Below are 25,832 nucleotides of genomic sequence, written 5' to 3'. Positions count from 1 at the left end.
GAATGTTTTGCAGCATTCACACAATCACAGTCAAGGTTCTTGCCACAAACACGCTGGAAAGCAAACAGATTTGATTAGACTGAGGGAAAATACATTTAAAAGGTGCAAAACTGCGTTTAATTCGCTTTGCTCAGTCGGGAGTTGTTGAAGTGGTTCTGCTCCCACGGCCGCTAAATTGAAAGCACTTTCCAAACGTGCACGTGGAGAATTGATGCTTTGCTTACCACTCGGATGCAAAGCACACTAAAGCCTCCAGTGGGTCGCCGCTGAGGGTCCTCGTGCTCCGGGAGTGAAAGAAAGCATCAGTGGAGGTGTTGGACCGTGACAGATTAGGGCGGGGATGATCCCTGCTTATTAGCGGCTGTTTGCCAGTTATGTTTCTGCAAAACTCAAGTCTGGAACTCGCCGGTGGGCCTCAAAGTCTGCCAGGGAGATAATTGCCCTAAAGCAGGGGTCACCAACCTTTTTGAAAGCAAGAGCTACTTCTTGGGTACTGATTAATGCCAAGGGCTACCAGTTTGATACACACTTAAATAAATTGCCAGAAATAGCCAATTTGCTCAATTTACCTTTAATAAATAAATCTCTATATATAAAAAATGGGTATTTCTGTCCGTCATTCAGTCGTACATTTTTTTTTCCTTATACGAAAGTTTTTTTGTAGAGAATAAATGATTAAAAAAAACACTTAATTGAACGGTTTAAAGAGGAGAAAACAGGAAAAAAAATTAAAATTAAATTTTGAAACATAGTTTATCTTCAATTTCAACTATTTAAAATTCAAAATTCAACCGAAAAAAGAAGAGAAAATCTAGCTAATTCGAATCTTTATGAAAAAAATAAAAAAATAATTTATGGAACATCATTAGTAATTTTTCCTGATTAAGAATAATTTGATGACATGTTTTAAATAGGTTAAAATCCAATCTGCACTTTGTTAGAATATATAACAAATTGGACCAAGGTATATTTCTAACAAAGACAAATCATTATTTCTTCTAGATTTTTCAGAACAAAAATTTAAAAATAAATTCAAAAGACTTTGAAATAAGATTTAAATTAGATTCTACAGATTTTTTATATTTGCCCGAATATTTTTTTTGAATTTTAATCATAATAAGTTTAAAGAAATATTTCACAAATATTCTTCGTCAAAAAACAGAAGCTAAAATAAATAATTAAATTAAAATTGATTTATAATTCTTTACAATAAAAAAAATAAATTTACTTGAAAATTAATTTAAATCGTCAGGAAAGAAGAGGAAGGAATTTAAAAGGTAAAAAGGTATATGTGTTTAAAAATCCAAAAATAATTTTTAAGGTTGCATTTTTTCTCTAAAATGGTATTTCTGAAAGTTATAAGAAGCAAAGTAAAAAAAATAAATGAATTTATTCAAACAAGTGAAGACCAAGTCTTTAAAATATTTTCTTGGATTTTCAAATTCCATTTGAGTTTTGTCTCTCTTAGAATTAAAAATGTCGAGCAAAGCGAGACCAGCTTGCTAGAAAATAAATAACATTTAAAAAATAGAGGCAGTTCACTGGTAAGTGCTGCTATTTGAGCTATTTTTAGAACAGGCCACCGGGCGACTCATCTGGTCCTTACGGGCGACCTGGTGCCCGCGGGCACCGGGTTGGTGACCCCTGCCCTAAACCCTCGCTCTGGCAGGTCGGCATCGCCCTTTGATGACACAGCTACCGTGGGATTGAAGTAGAACAAAGCGCCGCACAGTTAGGACGTCTTCCCCGCGCAGAAAGTGGTTGTTTTGTGTCAAGCTTCACGTTAGTCCGGATTTCTGGTGTTCACAATGTCCTTTATTGGCGGCGGACACACGCTATGATAGCATACAACTTTTCTGTTCTTGCTCCGTGACTTTCCAGTCTTTCTGGTCGTCTTCTTTTCTGACTTTCGTGCGCGGGTCCATTAGCCAACTTCAACCTAATAAGCATGCCGGGTGATTAGATGGTCAGTCCCAGCTGGGTAATCCAATCACCTGTCAGCTGTGCTTAGAAGCCGGTCCTTAAACACCCCACTCCACAGCAGGCCCGCAGACCCCCCCCACCCCCACCCCCTTCCCACAGTGTCGTTATGAAGAAAACATTGGTGCCATTTCATATTTACAAGCCAATAAATAACAGGGAAAAAAGTCAGGTTAAATAAATTCTTACCGGGTAACTTCTGGTGAACAAAGTGGTGGTCAACTAAACCAACATGGTTACCGTATGTCAACTAAAATGTGTGAAACAGGGGTACCAAAGCTGGAGCGTATCTCAGCTGCATTCGGGGCGGAAGGCGGAGTACACCTTGGACAAGTCGCCACCTCATCGCAGGGTCAACACAGATAGACGGACAACATTCACACACTAGGGACCATTTAGTGTTGCCAATCAACCTATCCCCAGGTGCATGTCTTTGGAGGTGGGAGGAGCTTATCCCCAGGTGCATGTCTTTGGAGGTGGGAGGAAGCCGGGGTAGCCGGATGGAACCCACGCAGTCACGGGGAGAACATCCAAACTCCACACAGAAAGAGCCCGAGCCAAGGATCGAACCCAGGACCTTTGTATTGTGAGGTACAAGCACTAACCCCTGTACCAAAGTGCTTCCCCCTAATATATATATATATATATATCACATATATATATATATATATATATATATATATATCATATATATATATATATATATATATATATATATATATATATATATATATACATATATACATAAATACACGTATATAATTTACATGTATACATACACATATATACATACATACAAACACCGTTTCCACATGAGTTGGGAAATTGTGTTAGATGTAAATATAAACAGAATACAATGATTTGCAAACCTTTTTCAACCCATATTCAGTTGAATATGCTACAAAGACAACATATTTGATGTTCAAACTCATAAACAATTTTTTTTGTGCATATAATCATTAACTTTAGAATTTGATGCCAGCAAGAAGTTGGGAAATGTGGCAATAAATACTGATAATGTTGAGGAATGCTCATCAAACACTTATTCGGAACATCCCACAGGTGTGCAGGCTAATTGGGAACAGGTGGGTGCCATGATTGGGTATGAAAGCAGCTTCCATGAAATGCTAAGTCATACACAAACAAGGATGGGGCGAGGGTCACCAATTTGTAAGCAAATTGTCGAACAGTTTTAGAACAACATTTCTCAACGAGTTATTGCAAGGAATTTAGGGATTTTACCATCTACGGTCCGTAAAATCATCAAAAGGTTCAGAGAATCTGGAGAAAACACTGCATGTAACCGATGATACTACGGACCTTTGATCCCTCAGGCGGTACTGCATCAAAAACCGACATCAGTGTGTAAAGGATATCACCACATGGGCTCAGGAACACTTCAGAAAACCACTGTCAGTAACTAGAGTTGGTCGCTACATCTGTAAGTGCAAGTTAAAACTTAACTATGCAAAGCGAAAGCCATTTATCAACAACACCAAGGAACGCCGCCGGCTTCGCTGGGCCCGAGCTCATCTAATATGAACTGATGCAAAGTGGAAAAGTGTTCTGTGGTCTGACGAGTCCACATTTCAAATTATATTTGGAAACTGTGGATGTGGTGTCCTCCGGAACAAAGAGGAAAATAACCATCCGGATTGTTATAGGCGCAAATTTGAAAAGCCAGCATCTGTGATGGTATGGGGGTGTATTAGTGCCCAAGGCATGGGTAACTTACACATCTGTGAAGGCACCATTAATGCTGAATGCTCCGTACAGGTTTTGGAACAACATATGTTGTCATCCAAGCAACGTTATCATGGACGCCCCTGCTTATTTCAGCAAGACAATGCCAAGCCACGTGTTACAACAGCGTGGCTTCGTAGTAAAATAGTGCGGGTACTTTCCTGGCCCGCCTGCAGTCCAGACCTGTCTCCCATGGAAAATGTGTGGCGCATTATGAAGCGTAAAATACGACAGCGGAGACCCCGGACTGTTGAACGACTGAAGCTCTACATAAAACAAGAATGGAAAATAATTCCACTTTCAAAGCTTCAACAATTAGTTTCCTCAGTTCCCAAATGTTTATTGAGTGTTGTTAAAAGAAAAACTTGATGTAACACAGTGGTGAACATGCCCTTTCCCAACTACTTTGGAATGTGCTGCAGCCATAAAATTCTAAGTTAATTATTATTTGCAAAAAAAAAAATAAAGTTTATGAGTTTGAACATCAAATATGTTGTCTTTGTAGCATATTCAACTGAATATGGGTTGAAAAGGATTTGCAAATCATTGTATTCCGTTTATATTTACATCTAACACAATTTCCCAACTCATATGGAAACAGGGTTTGTACGTACACACACACATATATAGATATATACATATATATATGAACACACACACACACGCGCATATATATATATATATATATATTTATATTCTAAGAATGAATCTTGCATATCATTGAGAGTAGTCAGTGTGCAGCTTGTACACCACACATTGTTTTGCCTGCAGTAAAGCATGGCCATGTAAATATTAAAACATTGTTGTGTGTGTTGACTCCTCTTCAGATTATCTACATTGCTACACAAGCTGTACACTGACTACTCTAAAGCATATCTACGTCTCCTCCTGACAGTTTTGTCCCCGAAGGAGATATAATTCAATGTTCCACCCCACAGCAGCTTTGACGTCTGCAGACGGATGTTTCGAAACAACGCCATCGCCAAGTTGTCTCACATTTCTTATCTGGACACATTGATGGAGAAGTTGTGTTGTCTGCCATCAATATCTGCCTCTGAAGGACATGGCTGCAGCCGCCAGGGTAGAACAAGGTCAGAGTTGATCGTTTCCTAAATAATGCGACATCAGGGACGAAACTGGGTTTTTAGAAGTAATGGTAAATCGTAAAAAGGGTTGTACTTTTATAGTGCTTTTCTACCCCCTTTTTAAGGAGCCCAAACCGCAATGACACTACTTCCACTTTCACACACACACACGGTCTAGCTCCAGCCTATCTTGCCTATCTTGCGGATTGTATTGTACCATATGTCCCGGCAAGAAATCTGCGTTCAAAAGACTCCGGCTTATTAGTGATTCCTAGAGCCCCAAAAAAAGTCTGCGGGCTATAGAGCGTTTTCCGTTCGGGCTCCAGTACTCTGGAATGCCCTCCCGGTAACAGTTCGAGATGCTACCTCAGTAGAAGCATTTAAGTCTCACCTTAAAACTCATCTGTATACTCTAGCCTTTAAATAGACCTCCTTTTTAGACCAGTTGATCTGCCGCTTCTTTTCTTTCCCCTATGTACTGGCTGTCCAGAGTCGAGACCCATGATGGACCGCTCGTCGGGACCCATGATGGACCGCTCGCCTGTATCGGTTGGGGACATCTCTACGCTGCTGACCCGCCTCCGCTTGAGATGGTTTCCTGTGGACGGGACTCTCGCTGCTGTCTTGGATCCGCTTGAACTGAACTCTCGTGGCTGTGTTGGAGCCACTATGGATTGAACTTTCACAGTATCCATTGCTTTCGGTCCCCTAGAGGGGGGGGGGGGGGGGGGGTTGCCCACATCTGAGGTCCTCTCCAAGGTTTCTCATAGTCAGCATTGTCACTGGCGTCCCACTGGATGTGAATTCTCCCTGCCCACTGGGTGTGAGTTTTCCTTGCCCTTTTGTGGGTTCTTCCGAGGATGTTGTAGTCGTAATGATTTGTGCAGTCCTTTGAGACATTTGTGGTTTGGGGCTATATAAATAAACATTGATTAATTGATTGATTGACATTCACACACTGATGGAGGGAGCTGCCATGCAAGGCGCTAACCAGCACCCGTCAGGGAGCCATTACCTCCCTACTGGGCACTTAGCAACAAGGGTTGGAATTGGGGGTTGAATCACCAAAAAGGACTCCCGGGCGTGGCCACCGCTGCTGCCCACTGCTGCCCACTGCTCCCCTCACCTCCCAGGGGGTTATCAAGGGTGATGGGTCAAATGCAGAGAATAACTTCACCACACCTAGTATGTGTGTGACAATAATTGGTACTTTAACTTTTTTTAAATAACTAAATTAACAGAATGAAATACAAATATGTAGTTTTTCCAAGATTGCATAATGATTTTGTTTATCCATCCATCTTCTTCCGCTTATCTGAGGTCAGGTCACGGGGGCAGCAGCCTAAGTAGGGGAGCCTAGACTTCCCTCTCCCCAGCCACTTTGTCCAGCTCTTCCCGGGGGGTCCCGAGGCGTTCCCAAGACATAGTCTTACCAACGTGTCCTGGGTCTTCCCTGTGCCCTAAACACCTCCCTAGGGAGGCGTTTTGGTGGCATCCTGACCAGATGCCCGAACCACCTCATCTGGCTCCTCACGATCTTGTACCCGTGATCTTGTCCTTTCGGTCATAACCCAAACCTCATGACCATAGGTGAGGATGGGAACGTAGATCGACCGGTAAATTGAGAGCTTTGCCTTCCGGCTCAGCTCCTTCTTCACCACAACGGATCGATACAGCGTCCGCATTACTGAAGACGCCGCACCGATCTGCATGTCGATCTCACGATCCACTCTTTCCTTACTCGTGAACAAGACTCCTAGGTACTTGAACTCCTCCACTTTGGGCAATATCTCCTCCCTAATTGGAGATGGCAGTCCACCTATTTCGGGGCAAGAACCATGGACTTGGACTTGGAGGTGCTGATTCTCATCCCGGTCGCTTCACCCTCAGCTGCGAACCGGTCCAGTGAGAGCTGAAGATCCTGGCCTGATGAAGCCATCAGGACCACATCATTTGCATAAAAGCAGAGACCTAATCCTGCAGCCACCAAACCGGAACCCCTCAACGCCTTGACTGCGCCTAGAAATTCTGTCCATAAAAGTTATGAACAGAATCGGTGACAAAGGACAGCCTTGGCGGAGTCCAACCCTCGGGATGCCACCCGAGGGCCTCCCTCGGGAGTTGTTTAGGGCACGTCCAACTGATAGGAGGCCACAGGGAAGACCCAGGACACGTTGGGAAGACTATGTCTCCCAGCTGGCCTGGGAACGCCTCGGGATCCCCCGGGAAGAGCTGGACGAAGGGGCTGGGGAGAGGGAAGTCCGGGCTTCCCTGCTTAGGCTGCTGCCCCCGTCACCTCGGATAAGCGGAAAAAGATGGATGGATGAACAAACAAAATGTTGGTGTAGTTTACTTGAGTCATATTGCAGTCTACCTGTATCTCTTATGTGTGACTGCCATCTACTAGTCACACTTATCATTACCCCATGTACCAAGTAAAATAGCTTCGAGGTTGGTCAGCACAACCAAAATTATTCCGTACATTAGGCGCACCAGGTTATAAGGCGCACTGTCGAGTTTTAATAAAAGGATTTTAAGTGCACTTTAAAGTGCAAAAAATATGGTACATAAAAATACCGGGCTTCCACCTTTCCCTTAATTGTCACTACGGCAAGACCACAGCCCCAGAAATCCAATCAATGAGCTTGTACACACCTGAGCAGCAGTTTTCCGCCTGGCACTAATGTTTGACTTGTCTTTATTGAATACTGTAACATTATTTTTCACAAATATGCATGTTTTCCCCGTCTTTATAAAAATATAACTATAGATGTCAACATTGTGTATTAGTAGTTTGTACTACGACATAAAATTATTACATAAAAACACCGAGCTCACACCCTTCCCCTAATTGTCAATAAAAGCTAATCAATGAGTTTGTGGGCGATTCAAAGGGACACACCTGAGCAGCAGTTTTCCGCCCGGCACTAATGTTTGACTTGTCTTTATTGAATACTGTAATGTCATTTTCCACAAGTACACATGTTTTCCACGTCTTTATCAAAATATAACTATAGTTGTCAACATTTTTTATTGGTAGTTTGTGCTACGACATAAAATTATTACATTAAAATCTGCATTAAATACTAAGGCACTGCTTACCTTGATGTTGGCCAAGTGAGTCTGTCCGTAAGTTTGCAATAGCAGTCCAATTTTCAGCGTGTCATCCCGGACGAGCCCCCAAATTGTTGCGTTCTGACCCGTTCTTCCTTCGGTCAACGGCCCCAGGTTCTTGTATGACACATAAGCTGGTTTTAAATCAATCAGAGACAGAGGTTGCTCATTTTGATATTTTATAACCAAAGCGCTTTGGGAGATCAATCTAGATACAACATTTCAAAGGCACGGTCCAAATTGATCTAATCCTAAAATGGCCGTTTCTCCCTCCTCACTCACTCTCACCCGCCCCTCTTCTTCTCCTCCCTACCTTGGACAGTTGAGATAACAGAATGTTATGTCTTCATTCCAACATTCCAAATTCAAGGTCTATGTAAAAGGCTCACACTTTAGCTGTTCTAAAATCTGACGAGGAAATAAAAAGACAACCAAATCCAACAGCTTACACCCTTGAATTGTCACGTCCGACTCAGAAAGCCAATCAATGAGCTTGTGGGCGATTCGAAGGGACACACCTGAGCAGCAGTTTTCCGCCCGGCACTAATGTTTGACTTGTCTTTATTGAATACCGTTACTTTAATTTTCACAAGTGCGCATGTTTTCCCTGTCTTTATCAAAATATAACTATAGTTGTCAACATTGTGTATTAGTAGTTTGTACTACGACATAAAATGATCATAAAATTACATCCTTGAATTGTCACGTCCGACTCAGAAAGCCAATCAATGAGCTTGTGGGCGATTCAAAGGGACACACCTGAGCAGCAGTTTTCCGCCCGGCACTAATGTTTGACTTGTCTTTATTGAATACTGTAATGTTATTTTTCACAAGTACACATGTTTTCCACGTCTTTATCAAAATATAACTATAGTTGTCAACATTTTTATTGGTGGTTTGTACTACGACATAAAATTATTACATTAAAATCTGCATTAAATACTAATGCAGATTTTAGAAAAAGGCACTGCTTACCTTGATGTTGGCCAAGTGAGTCTGTCCTTAAGTTTGCAAAAGCAGTCCAATTTTCAGCGTGTCATCCCGGACGAGCCCCCAAATTGTTGCGTTCTGACCCGGTCTTCCTTCGGTCAACGCCCCCAGGTTCTTGTATGACACAAAAGCTGGTTTTAAATCAATCAGAGACAGAGGTTGCTCATTTTGACATTTTATAAACAAAGCGCTTTGTGAGATCAATCTAGACACAACATTTCAAAGGCACGGTCCAAATTGATCTAATCCTAAAATGGCCGTTTCTCCCTCCTCACTCACTCTCACCCGCCCCTCTTCTTCTCCTCCCTACCTTGGACAGTTGAGATAACAGAATGTTATGTCTTCATTCCAACATTCTAAATTCAAGGTCTTTGTAAAAGGCTCACACTTTAGCTGTTCTAAAATCTGACGAGGAAATAAAAAGACAACCAAATCCAACAACTTACACCCTTGAATTGTCACGTCCGACTCAGAAAGCCAATCAATGAGCTTGTGGGCGATTCGAAGGGACACACCTGAGCAGCAGTTTTTCCGCCCGGCACTAATGTTTGACTTGTCTTTATTGAATACCGTAACGTTATTTTTTTCACAAGTGCGCATGTTTTCCCTGTTTTTATCAAAATATAACTATAGTTGTCAACATTGTGTATTAGTAGTTTGTACTATGACATAAAATTATCATAAAATTACACCCTTGAATTGTCACATCCGACACAGAAAGCCAATCAATGAGCTTGTGGGCGATTCGAAGGGACACACCTGAGCAGCAGTTTTCCACCCGGCACTAATGTTTGACTTGTCTTTATTGAATATTTAAATGTTATTTTCCACAAGTACACATGTTTTCCACGTTTTTATCAAAATATAACTATAGTTGTCAACATTTTTTATTGGTAGTTTGTACTATGACATAAAATGATTACATTAAAATCTGCATTAAATACTAATGCAGATTTTAGAAAAAGGCACTGCTTACCTTGATGTTGGCCAAGTGAGTCTGTCCTTAAGTTTGCAAAAGCAGTCCAATTTTCAGCGTGTCATCCCGGACGAGCCCCCAAATTGTTGCGTTCGGACCCATTCTTCCTTCGGTCAACGCCCCCAGGTTCTTGTAAGACACATAAGCTGGTTTTAAATCAATCAGAGACAGAGGTTGCTCATTTTGATATTTTATAACCAAAGCGCTTTGGGAGATCAATCTAGATACAACATTTCAAAGGCACGGTCCAAATCGATCTAATCCTAAAATGGCCATTTCTCCCTCACTCACTCACTCTCACCCGCCCCTCTTCTTCTCCTCCCTACCTTGGACAGTTGAGATAACAGAATGTTATGTCTTCATTCCAACATTCCAAATTCAAGGTCTATGTAAAAGGCTCACACTTTAGCTGTTCTAAAATCTGACGAGGAAATAAAAAGACAACCAAATCCAACAGTTTACACCCTTGAATTGTCACGTCCGACTCAGAAAGCCAATCAATGAGCTTGTAGGCGATTCAAAGGGACACACCTGAGCAGCAGTTTTCCGCCCGGCACTAATGTTTGACTTGTCTTTATTGAATACCGTAACGTTATTTTTTCACAAGTGCGCATCTTTTCCCTGTCTTTATAAATATATAACTATAGATGTCAACGTTGTGTATTAATAGTTTGTAATACGACATAAAATGATTACATAAAAATACCAATCTTACACCCTTCCCCTAATTGTCAATAAAAGCTAATCAATGAGTTTGTGGGCGATTCAAAGGGACACACCTGAGCAGCAGTTTTCCGCCCGGCACTAATGTTTGACTTGTCTTTATTGAATACCGTAACATTATTTTTCACAAGTATGCATGTTTTCCCCGTCTTTATCAAAATATAACTATATATGTCAACATTGTGTATAGGTAGTTTGTACTACGACATAAAATTTTTACATTAAAATCTGCATTAAATACTAATGCAGATTTTAGAAAAAGGCACTGTTTACCTTGATGTTGGCCAAGTGAGTCTGTCCGTAAGTTTGCAAAAGCAGTCCAATTTTCAGCGTGTCATCCCGGACGAGCCCCCAAATTGTTGCGTTCTGACCCATTCTTAAAATTATCATAAAATTACACCCTTGAATTGTCACGTCCGACTCAGAAAGCCAATCAATGAGCTTGTGGCCGATTCAAAGGGACACACCTGAGCAGCAGTGATCCGCCCGGCACTAATGTTTGACTTGTCTTTATTGAATACCGTAACATTATTTTTCACAAGTACGCATGTTTTCCCCGTCTTTATAATAATATAACGATAGATGTCAACATTGTGTATTAGTAGTTTGTACTACGACATAAAATGATTACATAAAAATACCGAGCTTACACCCTTCCCCTAATTGTCAATAAAAGCTAATCAATGAGTTTGTGGGCGATTCAAAGGGACACACCTGAGCAGCAGTTTTCCGCCCGGCACTAATGTTTGACTTGTCTTTATTGAATACTGTAATGTTATTTTCCACAAGTACACGTTTTCCACGTCTTTATCAAAATATAACTATAGTTGTCAACATTTTTTATTGGTAGTTTGTACTACGACATAAAATTATTACATTAAAATCTGCATTAAATACTAATGCAGATTTTAGAAAAAGGCACTGCTTACCTTGATGTTGGCCAAGTGAGTCTGTCCGTAAGTTTGCAAAAGCAGTCCAATTTTCAGCGTGTCATCCCGGACGAGCCCCCAAATTGTTGCGTTCTGACCCGTTCTTAAAATTATCATAAAATGACACCCTTGAATTGTCACGTCCGACTCAGAAAGCCAATCAATGAGCTTGTGGGCGATTCAAAGGGACACACCTGAGCAGCAGTTTTCGGCCCGGCACTAATGTTTGACTTGTCTTTATTGAATACCGTAACATTATTTTTCACAAGTACGCATGTTTTCCCCGTCTTTATAATAATATAACGATAGATGTCAACATTGTGTATTAGTAGTTTGTACTACGACATAAAATGATTACATAAAAATACCGAGCTTACACCCTTCCCCTAATTGTCAATAAAAGCTAATCAATGAGTTTGTGGGCGATTCAAAGGGACACACCTGAGCAGCAGTTTTCCGCCCGGCACTAATGTTTGACTTGTCTTTATTGAATACTGTAATGTTATTTTCCACAAGTACACGTTTTCCACGTCTTTATCAAAATATAACTATAGTTGTCAACATTTTTTATTGGTAGTTTGTACTACGACATAAAATTATTACATTAAAATCTGCATTAAATACTAATGCAGATTTTAGAAAAAGGCACTGCTTACCTTGATGTTGGCCAAGTGAGTCTGTCCGTAAGTTTGCAAAAGCAGTCCAATTTTCAGCGTGTCATCCCGGACGAGCCCCCAAATTGTTGCGTTCTGACCCGTTCTTAAAATTATCATAAAATGACACCCTTGAATTGTCACGTCCGACTCAGAAAGCCAATCAATGAGCTTGTGGGCGATTCAAAGGGACACACCTGTGCAGCAGTTTTTCCGACCGGCACTAATGTTTGACTTGTCTTTATTGAATACTGTTACTTTAATTTTCACAAGTACGCATTTTTACCCTGTCTTTATAAAAATATAACTATAGATGTCAACGTTGTGTATTAATAGTTTGTAATACGACATAAAATGATTACATAACACCGTGCTTACTCCCTTGAATTGTCACATCGCCCCAGAAAGCCAATCAACGAGCTTGTAGGCGATTCAAAGGGACACATCGCACCAGCAGTTTTCCGCCCGGCACTAATGTTTGACTTGTCTTTATTGAATACCGTTACTTTATTTTTGGATCAGCGGACCAATGACGCCCACGCAGGAAGCGACACAGACTGGGGTTCCCAAGGTTCAAAAGACACCCATTGTGTCACTTTACTTAAATTGTCAAACTCACAAAGAAAAGTTCACTTGGTTGACACGGCGTTAGGAGGCAGAACACAAGAGCCTCCCCTCTGCTCCCACAAAAGTCCTCCCAGCTCAGGGGCAGCATCTTCTTTAGTGTCCATGCACAGTCAAAACAGTCTCAGCAGCCAAAGAACTAACTCGACTTTTGCACTTTTTCAGCTTCCTACCTCCTGAGATTGGGAGAAAAAAAACAAAACAAATGAAAAAAAAAAAAAAAAAGACACTAGACAGCATCAACATAGCAAACGAAAAATCTTGTAGCAGCCGCTTGTGGCGTCACGTTCTGTTAGAGATGCATAGAGCTTGACCCGAGACAGGTATTTCTCTCTTTTACAGGAACACGATGAGGAACATGCAACAACAACGACGACACATCATTAAATCTCATTGCTACCTGCTCCTTCGGGGACAATCAACAGTTAAATAATTTACAATCTTCCATGAAGCAACAGAGAGTGAGAGAGAGAGAGATAGAGCGAGAGAGAGAGAGAGAGAGAAACCTCAGAGTGGACCAAGACTGGGAGGCGGCGTCCGGACTGGATGAAAGAAGGATGCCGTGGTCTACAGCGGTCCATATTTACATCCGATGCACTGGGTCGTGGATTTGGGCAAACAGACAGGGTTTAGGAAGGTTAAAGATGCTCGTTCTTGAGGCTAAAATAATGACATCATGAATGCAACCGGCTGTTTCCTCTTTGAGTGAAAAATTTAGAAAAAAAAAAAAAAAAAATACCGATGAGAGAGATCACAGGCCAGTGAAAGAGAGGCGGGAATGGCTTCAAAATCCTGGTCGGCTGATGACAGGGTTAGAACTAAGGTTGGGGTCGGAAAGGGTGGGGCGGTGGGGGTGAGGGGCGGAGCTACCAGACGTAGCCCATCTCGTCGTCCTTGTCGTCTTCCTCGTCGTCGTCGTCTTCGGTGGTTTCCCGGGGGTGGATCCGACCCCGTCGTTTCTTCTGCCGACCCTGCGAGGGCTCGTCCTCCTCCTGGTCGCCCAGGAGGATGACGGCGCCGCCGCTGCCGAAATCCCCCGACGTCTCCTGATCCTCGACTGTAGGGAAAGACAGGGAGAGTGTTCACGCTTCCTGCGTGCGGTGAGAAGTATGAAATGGAATTTTATACAGTGCAAGCCAAAATTTTGGATACACCTTCTCCTCATTCAATGCGTTTTCTTTATTTTCATGACTATTTACATTGTAGATTGTCACTGAAGATGCACACGATGGATGATGCGCACCCTGAATTCCATTATAAAAATGGGTGGTTCTACATTTGCTGTGATTGCTTTATTTTATTCTATACTTCAATCTACAATGTTGACATAGGTTTAGTTTGTAGTTATGTTACCTTGATTTGATTATTTTATAATTGAAATATTTGAATGATGATAAATGAATGTGTTGTGGCAGTTGCGGTGAACTGCCAACATGAGAATCTTAAAGTGGAAGTGCTTAAAGTTTAATGGCTTTGTAGAAACACTGAGCCCAAGTTTATTGTGTTCTTCATGTTTTTTTTTTAAACGGCATCAATTTTTTCCTCAGAATTTTCTACTAACTTGACGTGTTTTGCCAAAAGGATTATTCGTACTATATACAGTACAGGCCGTCCATTTGGACACACCTACTCCTCATTCCATGTGTTTTCTTTATTTCCATGACTTTTTACATTGCAGATTGTCACTGAAGATGCGCACGATGCATAATGCGCACCCTGAACTACATTGTAAAAATGGGTGGTTCTACATTTGCTGTGATTGCTTTATTTTATTCTATACTTAAATCTACAATGTTGACATAGGTTAAGTTTGTAGTTATGTTACTTTGATTACCTTGTTTTGATTATTTTATAATTGAAATATTTGAATGATGATAAATGAATGTGTTGTGGCAGTTGCGGTGAACTGCCAACATGAGAATCTTAAAGTGGAAGTGCTTAAAGTTTAATGGCTTTGTAGAAACACTGAGCCCAAGTTTATTGTGTTCTTCATGTTTTTTTTTTAAACAGCATTAATTTTTTCCTCAGAATTTTCCACTAACTTGACGTGTTTCGCCAAAAGGATTATTTGTAATATATACAGTACAGGCCGTACATTTGGACATACCTTCTCCTCATTCAATGTGTTTTCTTTATTTCCATGACTATTTATATTGTAGATTGTCACCAAAGATGCGCACCCTGAACTATATTGTAAAAAATGGCTGATTCAACATTTGTTGTATTTGCTCTATTTTTATCTATGCTTAAATCTACCATGTTCACATTGGTTAAGTTTGTAGTTCTGTTACCTTTATAACCTTATTTGGATTATTTTATAATTGAAATATTTGAATGATGATAAATGAATGTGTCGTGGAAGTTGCGGTGAACTGACAACATGAGAATCCAAAACTGGAAGTGCTTAAAGTTGAATGGCTTTGTAGGAACACTGAGCCCAAGTTTATTGTGTTCTTCATGTTTTTTTTTTGAAACTGCATCAATTTTTTCCTCAGAATTTTCTACTAACTTGACGTGTTTTGCCAAAAGGATTATTCGTACAATATACAGTACATGCCGTACATTTGGACATACCTTCTCCTCATTCAATGCGTTTTCTTTATTTCCATTACTATTTATATTGTAGATTGTGACCAAAGATGCGCACCCTGAACTATATTGTAAAAATGGCTGATTCAACATTTGTTGTATTTGCTCTATTTTTATCTTTGCTTAAATCTACCATGTTCACATTGGTTAAGTTTGTAGTTATGTTACCTTGATTACCTTGTTTTGATTATTTTATAATTGAAATATTTGAATGATGATAAATGAATGTGTTGTGGCAGTTGCGGTGAACTGCCAACATGAAAATCCTAAACAGGAAGTACTTAACGTTTAATGGCTTTGTTGAAACGCTGAGACAAAGTTAATTGTTTTTCTTCATGGTGTTTTTGAAATTAAACCAATTTTCTTCTCAGAATTTTCAACTAACTTGAAGTGTTTTTCCAAGAGGATTATTCATAATATATACAGTGCAGGTCAAAAGTTTGAACACACCTTCTCCTCATTCAATGCGTTTTCTTTATTTCCATGACTATTTACTTCGTAGATTGTCACTGAAGATGCGCACCCTGAACTCCATTGTAAAAATGGATGATTCTACACCTGTCGTGTTTGCTCTATTTTATTTTATGTTTAAATCTACCATGTTCACATTGGTTAGGTTTTTAGTTATATTACCTTGATTACCTTATTTTGATTATTTTATAATTGAAACACTTGAATGATGATAAATGTTTGCTCACGCAGTTGTGGACAAAGGGGTGTACCTCGCCCCATATTTTCTTGTGAAAGACTGAGCATTTTTTGGGAAGCTGTTTTTATACCAAATCATGGCACCCACTTGTTCCCAATTAGCCTGCACACCTGTGGGATGTTCCAAATAAGTGTTTGATGAACCATCCTCAACTTATCAGTATTTATTGCCACCTGTTGCTGCCATCAAATTGTAAAGTTAATGATTATTTGCAAAAAAATAAATAAAAATGTTTATCAGTTTGAACATCAAATAGGTTGTCTTTGTAGCATATTCAACTGAATATGGGTTGAAAAGGATTTGCAAATCATTGTATTCCGTTTATATTTACATCTAACACAATTTCCCAACTCATATGGAAACGGGGTTTGTAAAAAAAATCATGACTTTGACACAGATGTGTCTCATAATTAAAACAGATGACAGCCAAATGGACTTTGCTGTTTTATTTTCAATGAAACAATATAAAATACGTTCTCCCAAAACTCAAAATTGCGCTCTAGCGCCCCCTAGGAATAAAACACAGACAAAGCTGCTCTTTGGAAGAAAACACAGACAAAACTGCTTGTAATTTTCGGTAGGAATGTCGTAGAGACATGAAACAAAAACCTTTATGTAGGTCTCATGTAGACCTACATTTCATTCATTAACATCCTTCGGCAAAAATCAACAGGAAGTCGGCAATTACCCCTTCAAAACAAAAGTTTTGTAAAAACCTGTTGCTTTTTTCAAACATTATCTCCTCTGAGCGCGTTTGTTGTGTCGGCTTTAAACTACCACAGGAGAGAGATTGAAGCCTTCTGATTAAAAGTTGACGAAATAGTTTTTCTAGCTGCTCCGGTTTTGATTTTACGAGCCTTCAAAGGACCGCTGAGCTGATGCTGCTGCGCTGCTGCTTTCTAAAGATGGCCGCTTAAAAGCAGGACGCACCAGTGTGACCACACAATGCAGAGAAGGTAGGTCATGTGCGGGTAAAGATATGTTGACTGGGTGAAAGAAGGAGGCACCAGTTTGACTCCAGGATACAGAGAAGGTAGGTAATGTGCAGGTAAAGATATGTTGTCTGGGTGATGGCAAAAAGCACCAGCGTGTATGGGTGAAAGAAGGAAGCACCAGTGTGACCCCAGGATGCAGGGAAGGTAGGTAATGTGCAGGTAAAGATATATTGAATGGGTAGTAGGGTAGAAATACAAGAACACACACACACACACACACACACACACACACGCACGCACGCACGCACGCACACACACACACACACACACACACACACACACACACACACACACACACACACACACACACACACACACACACACACACACACACACACACACACACACACATTATATTATACAAGTGCACTCTCCTCGAGTGCCTTTTATTACTGTGTTCAAATCAGCTCGCCTTTAAGCCAAGAGCAGACCAGTTTGCTTCGCGCAATGTGAGGACCGAGTCGTTTGAGGCAGGGAAAAAGTGCAGGCAGGTGTCGTGATAAAAAAAAAAAATTACTGTAAATTTTACTTTTTCCCCAAGCTTTGAACGCTGCGGCTTATAAAAAGGTGCAGCTAAATTATGGATTTTTCTTCGATAACGGCTAGAGATGTCCGATAATATCGGACTGCCGATATTATCGGCCGATAAATTCTTTAAAATGTAATATCGGAAATGATCAGTTTCGGTTTGAAATAGTAAAATTTATGAGTTTTTAAATCGCCGATATACAGAGTGGTACACGGACGTAGGGAGAAGTAAAAAGCGCCAATAAACCTTAAAGGCACTGCCTTTGCATGCCGGCCCAATCTCATAATATCTACGGCTTTTCACACACACAAGTGAATGCAAGTCATACTTGGTCAACAGCCATACAGGTCACACTGAGGGTGGCCGTATAAACAACTTTAACACTGTTAAAAATATGCACCACACTGTGAACCCACACCAAACAAAAATGACAAACACATTTCGGGGGAACATCCGCACCGTAACACAACACAACAAATACCCAGAACCCCTTGCAGCCGATAACTCTTCCGGGACGCTAAAAAAAATTTCAACATAAAAATCGAAGACAATTTTTTCAGGATTTTACAGCATTTAACAGTATTTTTTTTATTGACTGCATTGACGTGTATTTAAGTTAACCCTCAATAGTTGTAAAAATATTTTAAAAACTGCTTTTCAACCGTTTTTTGGGGAAAAAAAACCTTTCAACATAAAAATCGAAATCCAATTTTTGGGGGATTTCACAGCATTTAACAGTATTTTTTCCATTTAATTTTGTTGTAGTGCGTTGACATGTACTTAAGATAACCCTCAATAGTCGTAAACAATTAAAAAAAAAAAATACTAAAAGGTGCACTCTCGATTTTAGAGAAAATGAAAGGATTTTAAGTGCGTTTTTTACTCCAAAAAATACGGTAATAGCAGAGAATTGACAGTGAATTACTGTCAATTTTACTGTGAAAGTAATGTGATTATTAGCCAGGAGTTTGCAATGACATTCTTTACAGTGTCTACGTCACATGTCTTACTTGTTTGACGCTTGATGAATTTGCTTTATTTAAGTTAACATGAGAACTTTTCCAGGTCTCTGTGTCATGGCTCTGTCACTACAGATGACGTGTGTGTGTGTGTGTGTGTACGTGTGTGTGTGTGTCGAGGTGTGAGTGACAGGAAGGAGTCACCACCTGTTGTTTTGTAGGGAAAAATATCTTGAATATTTTTTTGTCAATGTGGTAATTTTCACGTACATTAACCCCTCAACCACAGCATGTCGGATTTATTTACAGAAGATCATAGCAACCTACTGGTCAGTGAAGTAAATGGTAAATAAAAACAGCATACGATGATTTGCAAATCCTTTACAACTTATATTCAACTGAAAAGACTGCAAAGACAAGATATTAAATGTTTAAACTGAGAAACGTTTTTTTTTTTTTGCATCAGTCCGTCTTAGATGAGCTGGGATCTGGGTGTTGTTGATAAATGGCTTTGGGTTTGCATAGTAAATAAATGATAAATGATAAATGGGTTGTACTTGTATAGCGCTTTTCTACCTTCAAGGTACTCAAAGCGCTTTGACACTACTTCCACATTTACCCATTCACACACACATTCACACACTGATGGAGGGAGCTGCCATGCAAGGCGCCAACCAGCACCCATCAGGAGCAAGGGTGAAGTGTCTTGCTCAGGACACAACGGACGTGACGAGGTTGGTTCTAGGTGGGATTTGAACCAGTGACCCTCGGGTTACGCACGCCCACTCTTCCACTGCGCCACGCCGTCCCAGTGTAGTAGAGTTTTAACTTGCACTTACAGATGTAGCGACCAACTGTATTTACTGACAGTGGTTTCCTGAAGTGTTCCTGAGCCCATGTGGTGATATCCTTTACACACTGATGTCGATTTTTGATGCCTGAGGGATCGAAGCTAAAACGCATTCAATATTGGTTTTTAACCTTGCCGCTTCATGCAGTGATTTCTCCAGATTCTCTGAACCTTTTGATTATTTTACGGAGCGTAGATGGTGACATTTTCTAAATTCCTTGCAATAGCTGGTTGAGAAATGTTGTTCTTAATCAATTTGCACGCGCATTTGTTGACAAAGTGGTGACCCTCGCCCCATCCTTGTTTGTGAATTTATAGCCAATCATGGCACCCACCTGTTCCCAATTAGCCTGTTCACCTGTGGGATGTTCCAAATAAGTGTTTGAAAAACATTCCTCACTCTTTTTTGCCACTTGTGCCAGCTTTTTTGAAACATGTTGCAGGCATCAAATTCCAAATGAGCTAATATTTGCAAAAATTACATGTTTTCAGTTCAAACGTTAAATATCTTGTCTTTGCAGTCTATATATATATATATATATATATATATATATATATATATATATATATATATATATATACATACTTGTTGAAGGGTGGACTAGCAAAGTAAGATTTTCATTGTACGGCAAACTGTCTGTTTAACTGTGCATATGACAATAAAGAATCTTGAATCTTGATATACATACATATATATATATATAAATATATATATATATATATATATATATATATATATGTATATATATATGTATATATATATATATATATATATATATATATATATATATATATACATATATATATATACACACACACACATGTATGTAAATAAATAAATACAAACCCCATTTCCATATGAGTTGGGAAATTGTGTTACATGTAAATATAAACGGAATACAATGATTTGATTGTACTATTACCATGAATTGATTAACGTGGACCCCGACTTAAACAAGTTGAAAAACTTATTGGGGTGTTACCATTTAGTGGTCAATTGTACGGAATATGTACTGTACTGTGCAATCTACTAATAAAAGTATCAATCAATCAATGATTTGTAGCGGCAGCGGCGATGACCAAGAAGAACGCGGAGTTGGAATATAATTACAACACTTTATGTACATATTTATATACATATTTATATAATATTTACATATTTATATAATATGTAACTACAAGCTCCATTCCCAGACAGAGTCCCATTGCTTTTAAGAGCGGTCGAGCGAGTCAAAAGCTGGAAAAAAAAAAAAATAATTTTTTTTTTTTTTTTTTTGTCCATCCATCCATCTTCTTCCGCTTATCCAAGGTCGGGTCGCGGGGGCAACAACCTAAGCAGGGAAACCCCTTTGTAATTTTTTTTATTTTATTTTATTTTTTTAATTTTTGAAACCCTGATATATACATATACACACATACATACATATGTATATATATACACACATATGTGTGTGTGTATATATATATATATATATATATATATATATATATATATATATATACAGTCGCTGATTTACAGTGTCATAGTTGGTCATTACATTACATCATGAAATAAATGTTATTTATGTCTTGGCTGTTGGTGTTAAATCACACACATCCTTTGCAAACTACTAATTCACGTCTACAGGATTGAAACGCTGACATTTGCACTCGACTGTGACAAATTCTCCTACTTGCCTTGCACAGTGTGGGTGTTTTATCTGAGCTGCAGCCTGTGATCCGACGTACGAGTGACCCACTGCTGTGTCACACATGATCACCTTCCTACACAACTGATGATGCAGTTGCTATGTGAGGAATCTGCGTTTTTCCCCAACTGATGTTATTTTTTTTAAGGGGTCTTATCTGTAACAACGCAGGGTCAAAAGAAGAGAAAATGCTGCAATCAAATATTTGTTCATTAAACTGTGTTATAGTTGTATTGATTACAATAGTTTTTTTTAGGATTGTATTTAGAAAATATTTCCAAAATCATATACTACATATTAGTGCGTATGCCAACTACCCTGTTTTCCGGACTATAATCCAATCCACTTTATTTGTATAACACATTTAAACAACAGAAATGTTTCCAAAGTGCTGCACAACAATATTAAAAACAATATTTAAATATTACCCTTAGCTCCACCATGAAAACTTTTGTTTTGAAGGGAGAATTGCAAACTTCCTGTTGATTTTTGCTGAAGGATGCCAGTGTATGAAATCTAGGTCTACGTGAGACCTACATAGAGGTTTTTGTTTCATATCTCTACGACATTCCTACTGAAAGTTACAGGCAGTTTTGTCTGTGTTTTATTCCTAGGGGACGCTAGAGCGCAATTTTGGGTTTTGGGATTAGGTTTTTTTGATTTGATTGCAATTTTCGCCAGTTCTGATGTGTGTGTCTAGTTTGGTGAGTTTTGAAGCATGTTAAGGGGGTTGAATTACAGCTCAAAGAGGCAAAGGTGAGTGTTTTTACAAAACTTTTGTTTTGAAGGGGGAATTGCAAACTTCCTGTTGATTTTTGCTGAAGGATGTCAGTGTATGAAATCTAGGTCTAAGTGAGACCTACATAGAGTTTTTTGTTTCATATCTCTACGACATTCCTACTGAAAGTTACAGGCAGTTTTGTCTGTGTTTTATTCCTAGGGGACGCTAGAGCGCAATTTTGGGTTTTGGGATTAGTTTTTTTTTATTAGATTGCAATTTTCGCCAGTTCTGATGTGTGTGTCTAGTTTGGTGAGTTTTGAAGCATGTTAAGGGGGTTGAATTACAGCTCAAAGAGGCAAAGGTGAGTGTTTTTACAAAACTTTTGTTTTGAAGGGGGAATTGCAAACTTCCTGTTGATTTTTGCTGAAGGATGTCAGTGTATGAAATCTAGGTCTAAGTGAGACCTACATAGAGGTTTTTGTTTCATGTCTCTACGACATTCCTACTGGAAGTTACAGGCAGTTTTGTCTGCGTTTTCTTCCTAGGAGCAGTTTTGTCTGTGTTTTATTCCTAGGGGACGCTAGAGCGCAATTTTGGGTTTTGGGATTAGGTTTTTTTTTATTAAATTGCAATTTTCGCCAGTTCTGATGTGTGTGTCTAGTTTGGTGAGTTTTGAAGCATGTTAAGGGGGTTGAATTACAGCTCAAAGAGGCAAAGGTGAGTGTTTTTACAAAACTTTTGTTTTGAAGGGGGAATTGCAAACTTTTTGTTGATTTTTGCTGAAGGATGTCAGTGTATGAAATCTAGGTCTAAGTGAGACCTACATAGAGGTTTTTGTTTCATGTCTCTACGACATTCCTACTGGAAGTTACAGGCAGTTTTGTCTGCGTTTTCTTCCTAGGAGCAGTTTTGTCTATGTTTTATTCCTAGGGGACGCTAGAGCGCAATTTTGGGTTTTGGGATTAGGTTTTTTTTTATTAAATTGCAATTTTCGCCAGTTCTGATGTGTGTGTCTAGTTTGGTGAGTTTTGAAGCATGTTAAGGGGGTTGAATTACAGCTCAAAGAGGCAAAGGTGAGTGTTTTTACAAAACTTTTGTTTTGAAGGGGGAATTGCAAACTTCCTGTTGATTTTTGCTGAAGGATGTCAGTGTATGAAATCTAGGTCTAAGTGAGACCTACATAGAGGTTTTTGTTTCATGTGGCTATGACATTCTTACTGGAAGTTACAGGCAGTTTTGTCTGCGTTTTCTTCCTAGGGGGAGCTACAGCGCTATATATAGTTTTGGGGTTAGGTTTTTTTGATTAAATCGTAATGTTTGTCCGTCCTGATGTGTGTGTCAAATTTGGTGAGTTTTGAAGCATGTTAAGGGGGTCAAATTCCGGCTAAAAGCTGCGGAATAATAATAAAGAAAGAATAAAACGCTAGAAATTCAATAGGGTCCTCTGTCCCAAAGGGACATTTGGTCCCTAATAATAACATACACCTCACGGAATGATACAAAACAAATACAAAACCAGACAAAAAAATAAGTAAAATAGTGAACATAAAGCACAATATAAACACTTAAGGCTGTCCATATGATCTTATTGTTCTGTCTTTAGATATATTTTTCAATTGGAATATATTTTTAAAGTCTTTGATCTCATTGTAAAGAGAATTCCGTAGTGTAACCCCCACCAATGATGTACGATGTATGATGATATTTCATTTCAGCATCCTTTATTCTTACTTTTATAAAGTCTCTATAAAGTTTGTTTTTCTTTTACAAGCATTCTGTAGTCCCTTTATAATCCAAGGCTTTTTATTGGAGCTGTCTCTTTGTTTCCAGAGCCAATAATGCAATTATTTTGTGGTCCCCCCTTCTTGAGAAAAGTAGCAAAACATATTTTGGTACAGGTACTAAAATATAGGTATTGGGAGAACCCTAATTGGCCCTGCCGTGAGGTGGCGACTTGTCCAGGGTGTACTCCACCTACGCCCGAATGAAGCTGAGATAGGCTCCAGCGACCGCCCCGTGCGACCCCAAAAGGGACAAGCGGTAGTAAATGGATGGACGGATGGATGGATGGAGAACCCTAATTGGGACACACCTAGTGCTTACTTATAGAAGCAGGAAAATAGGAGCTACTGTATTTCCTTGAAAGTATGCGCCTGCCTAGAATTTCCGCCGGGTCAAACTCGTCACGTCACAAGTGACACTTCACCTGTCATCATTTTCAATCATTTGAAATCGCATAAAGGGAAGAAGATCAAGAGCTATTCAGTAGGATTTAAGGTCCAAGCTATTGAATATGCTAAAAAGAACAGTGAGCAGCTATGTTTTATTAATATACCGTAGCTGCGTGTGTCAAATATGAGTCATTAAATGACTCCCGCCTCCTGGTGGTAGAGGGCGCTAGTGATCCTTCTTGCGACTACTCGGCTGCAGAAGAAGTGACAACAAGCAGCAAGAGTGAGCAGCGATCGTTTATTTTTTCCTCTCGCTTGCACTTTTAACATGGAGGATTACATATCTAAAATAAAACAGTTTTCTAAACTGGACTTTCAATCGAAGCAGGAGGTAATAAAGGAAGATCTCCATCGAGACAGAGAGACTTTTAAAACTGAAGAAAGATAAGGAAGACTTCTATAAAAAAGTTATCGATGCTTTTGATCAGAAGGAGCTGCGCATGGACTTCATTTATAAGTAAAGGCTTTTCATGATGGCATCCTTACATCACACTCAAATTTATAAGCGCAGGCCTAAATTTACGGCATGCCTTTGGTAAGCGCCGGAGTGAGAAGAGGTTTTAAAATAATTAGCGCCCCGGCGGCAAATCAAGGAAATACGGTATTATTAATTTCATATCTTACAGCAGTTGGGGTTGCCTTGCTTTCTGGAGCCGGCGATCTCGTTGCCGTACTTGTCCACGCACCAACACTGCCCGGTGCTGCCGTGACATTGGGTGGGTTTGAAGTAGCCCTCCTCGGTACAACGAGGGATGTACGAGCCTGCAAGAGAAACACAGAGTGTGTGGCCAGGGTTACAACAACAACAACAACAACAACATCAACAGAAAATCACGTGATGGTATGCCAAAGCTGAGGGAGACGGCCAAGGAATCCCGACCATGCAGGAACGCCCGCCGCACAAACACGAGCACACAACTTTCACGTTTTGTCGTAATGCACGTGTGCAGCCGAGACAGGTGGTGCTAAATGAAACCTGTTCCCAAGGTGATTTCACAGGAAAACCACATGATTACTACACACTAAATACTATAGAGCAGGGGTCACCAACCTTTTTGAAAGCAAGAGCTACTCTTTGGGTACTGATTAATGCGAAGGGCTACCAGTTTGATACACACTTAAATAAATTGCCAGAAATAGCCAATATGCTTAATTTACCTTTAACTCTATGTTATTATTAATAATTAATGATATTTATCTTTGTGGAAACACTGATCATCTTAATGATTTCTCACAATAAATATAAATAGAAACAGATAAATATTTTAAAAAAATGAGTATTTCTGTCTGTCATTCCGTCGTACATTTTTTTCCTTTTATGGAAGGTTTTTTGTAGAGAATAACTGATGAAAAAACACTTAATTGAACGGTTTAAAAGGGGAGAAAACTTGAAAAAAATGAAAATTTAATTTTAAAACATAGTTTATCTTCAATTTCGACTCTTTAAAATTCAAAATTCAATGGAAAAAAAGAAGAGAAAAACTAGCTAATTTGAATCTTTTTGAAAAAATAAAAAAAATAATTTATGGAACATAATTAGTAATTTTTCCTGATTAAGATTCATTTTAGAATTTTGATTACATGTTTTAAATAGGTTAAAATCCAATCTGCACTTTGTTAGAATATATAACAAATTGGACCAAGCTTTATTTCTAACAAAGACAAATCATTGTTTCTTCTAGATTTTCCAGAACAAAAATTTTAAAAGACATTCAAAAGACTTTGAAAAAAGATTGAAATTTGA

General features: G+C 39.3%; 1 protein-coding gene across 3 annotated transcripts in view; it reads right to left on the bottom strand.

Annotated features, from left to right (window-relative positions):
- Positions 1 to 12,756: 12,756 nt before the first annotated feature.
- spock1 (SPARC (osteonectin), cwcv and kazal like domains proteoglycan 1) overlaps positions 12,757 to 25,832 on the bottom strand; it is a 322,462-nt gene continuing 309,386 nt past the window's right edge. For all 3 annotated transcript variants that reach the window (XM_061899887.1, XM_061899889.1, XM_061899888.1), the window contains 2 exons: positions 24,713 to 24,850; positions 12,757 to 13,874 (listed from right to left, as the gene is read on the bottom strand). In XM_061899887.1, coding sequence (XP_061755871.1) covers positions 13,684 to 13,874; positions 24,713 to 24,850 — 329 coding nt within the window. In that variant the 3' untranslated portion in view covers positions 12,757 to 13,683. The remainder of the gene's footprint in view (positions 13,875 to 24,712; positions 24,851 to 25,832) is intronic.

Source organism: Nerophis ophidion, linkage group LG05 (genome assembly GCF_033978795.1).
Source record: "Nerophis ophidion isolate RoL-2023_Sa linkage group LG05, RoL_Noph_v1.0, whole genome shotgun sequence".
Classification (NCBI taxonomy): Eukaryota; Metazoa; Chordata; class Actinopteri; order Syngnathiformes; family Syngnathidae; genus Nerophis; species Nerophis ophidion.
This window is presented reverse-complemented; position numbering and strand designations above follow the sequence as displayed.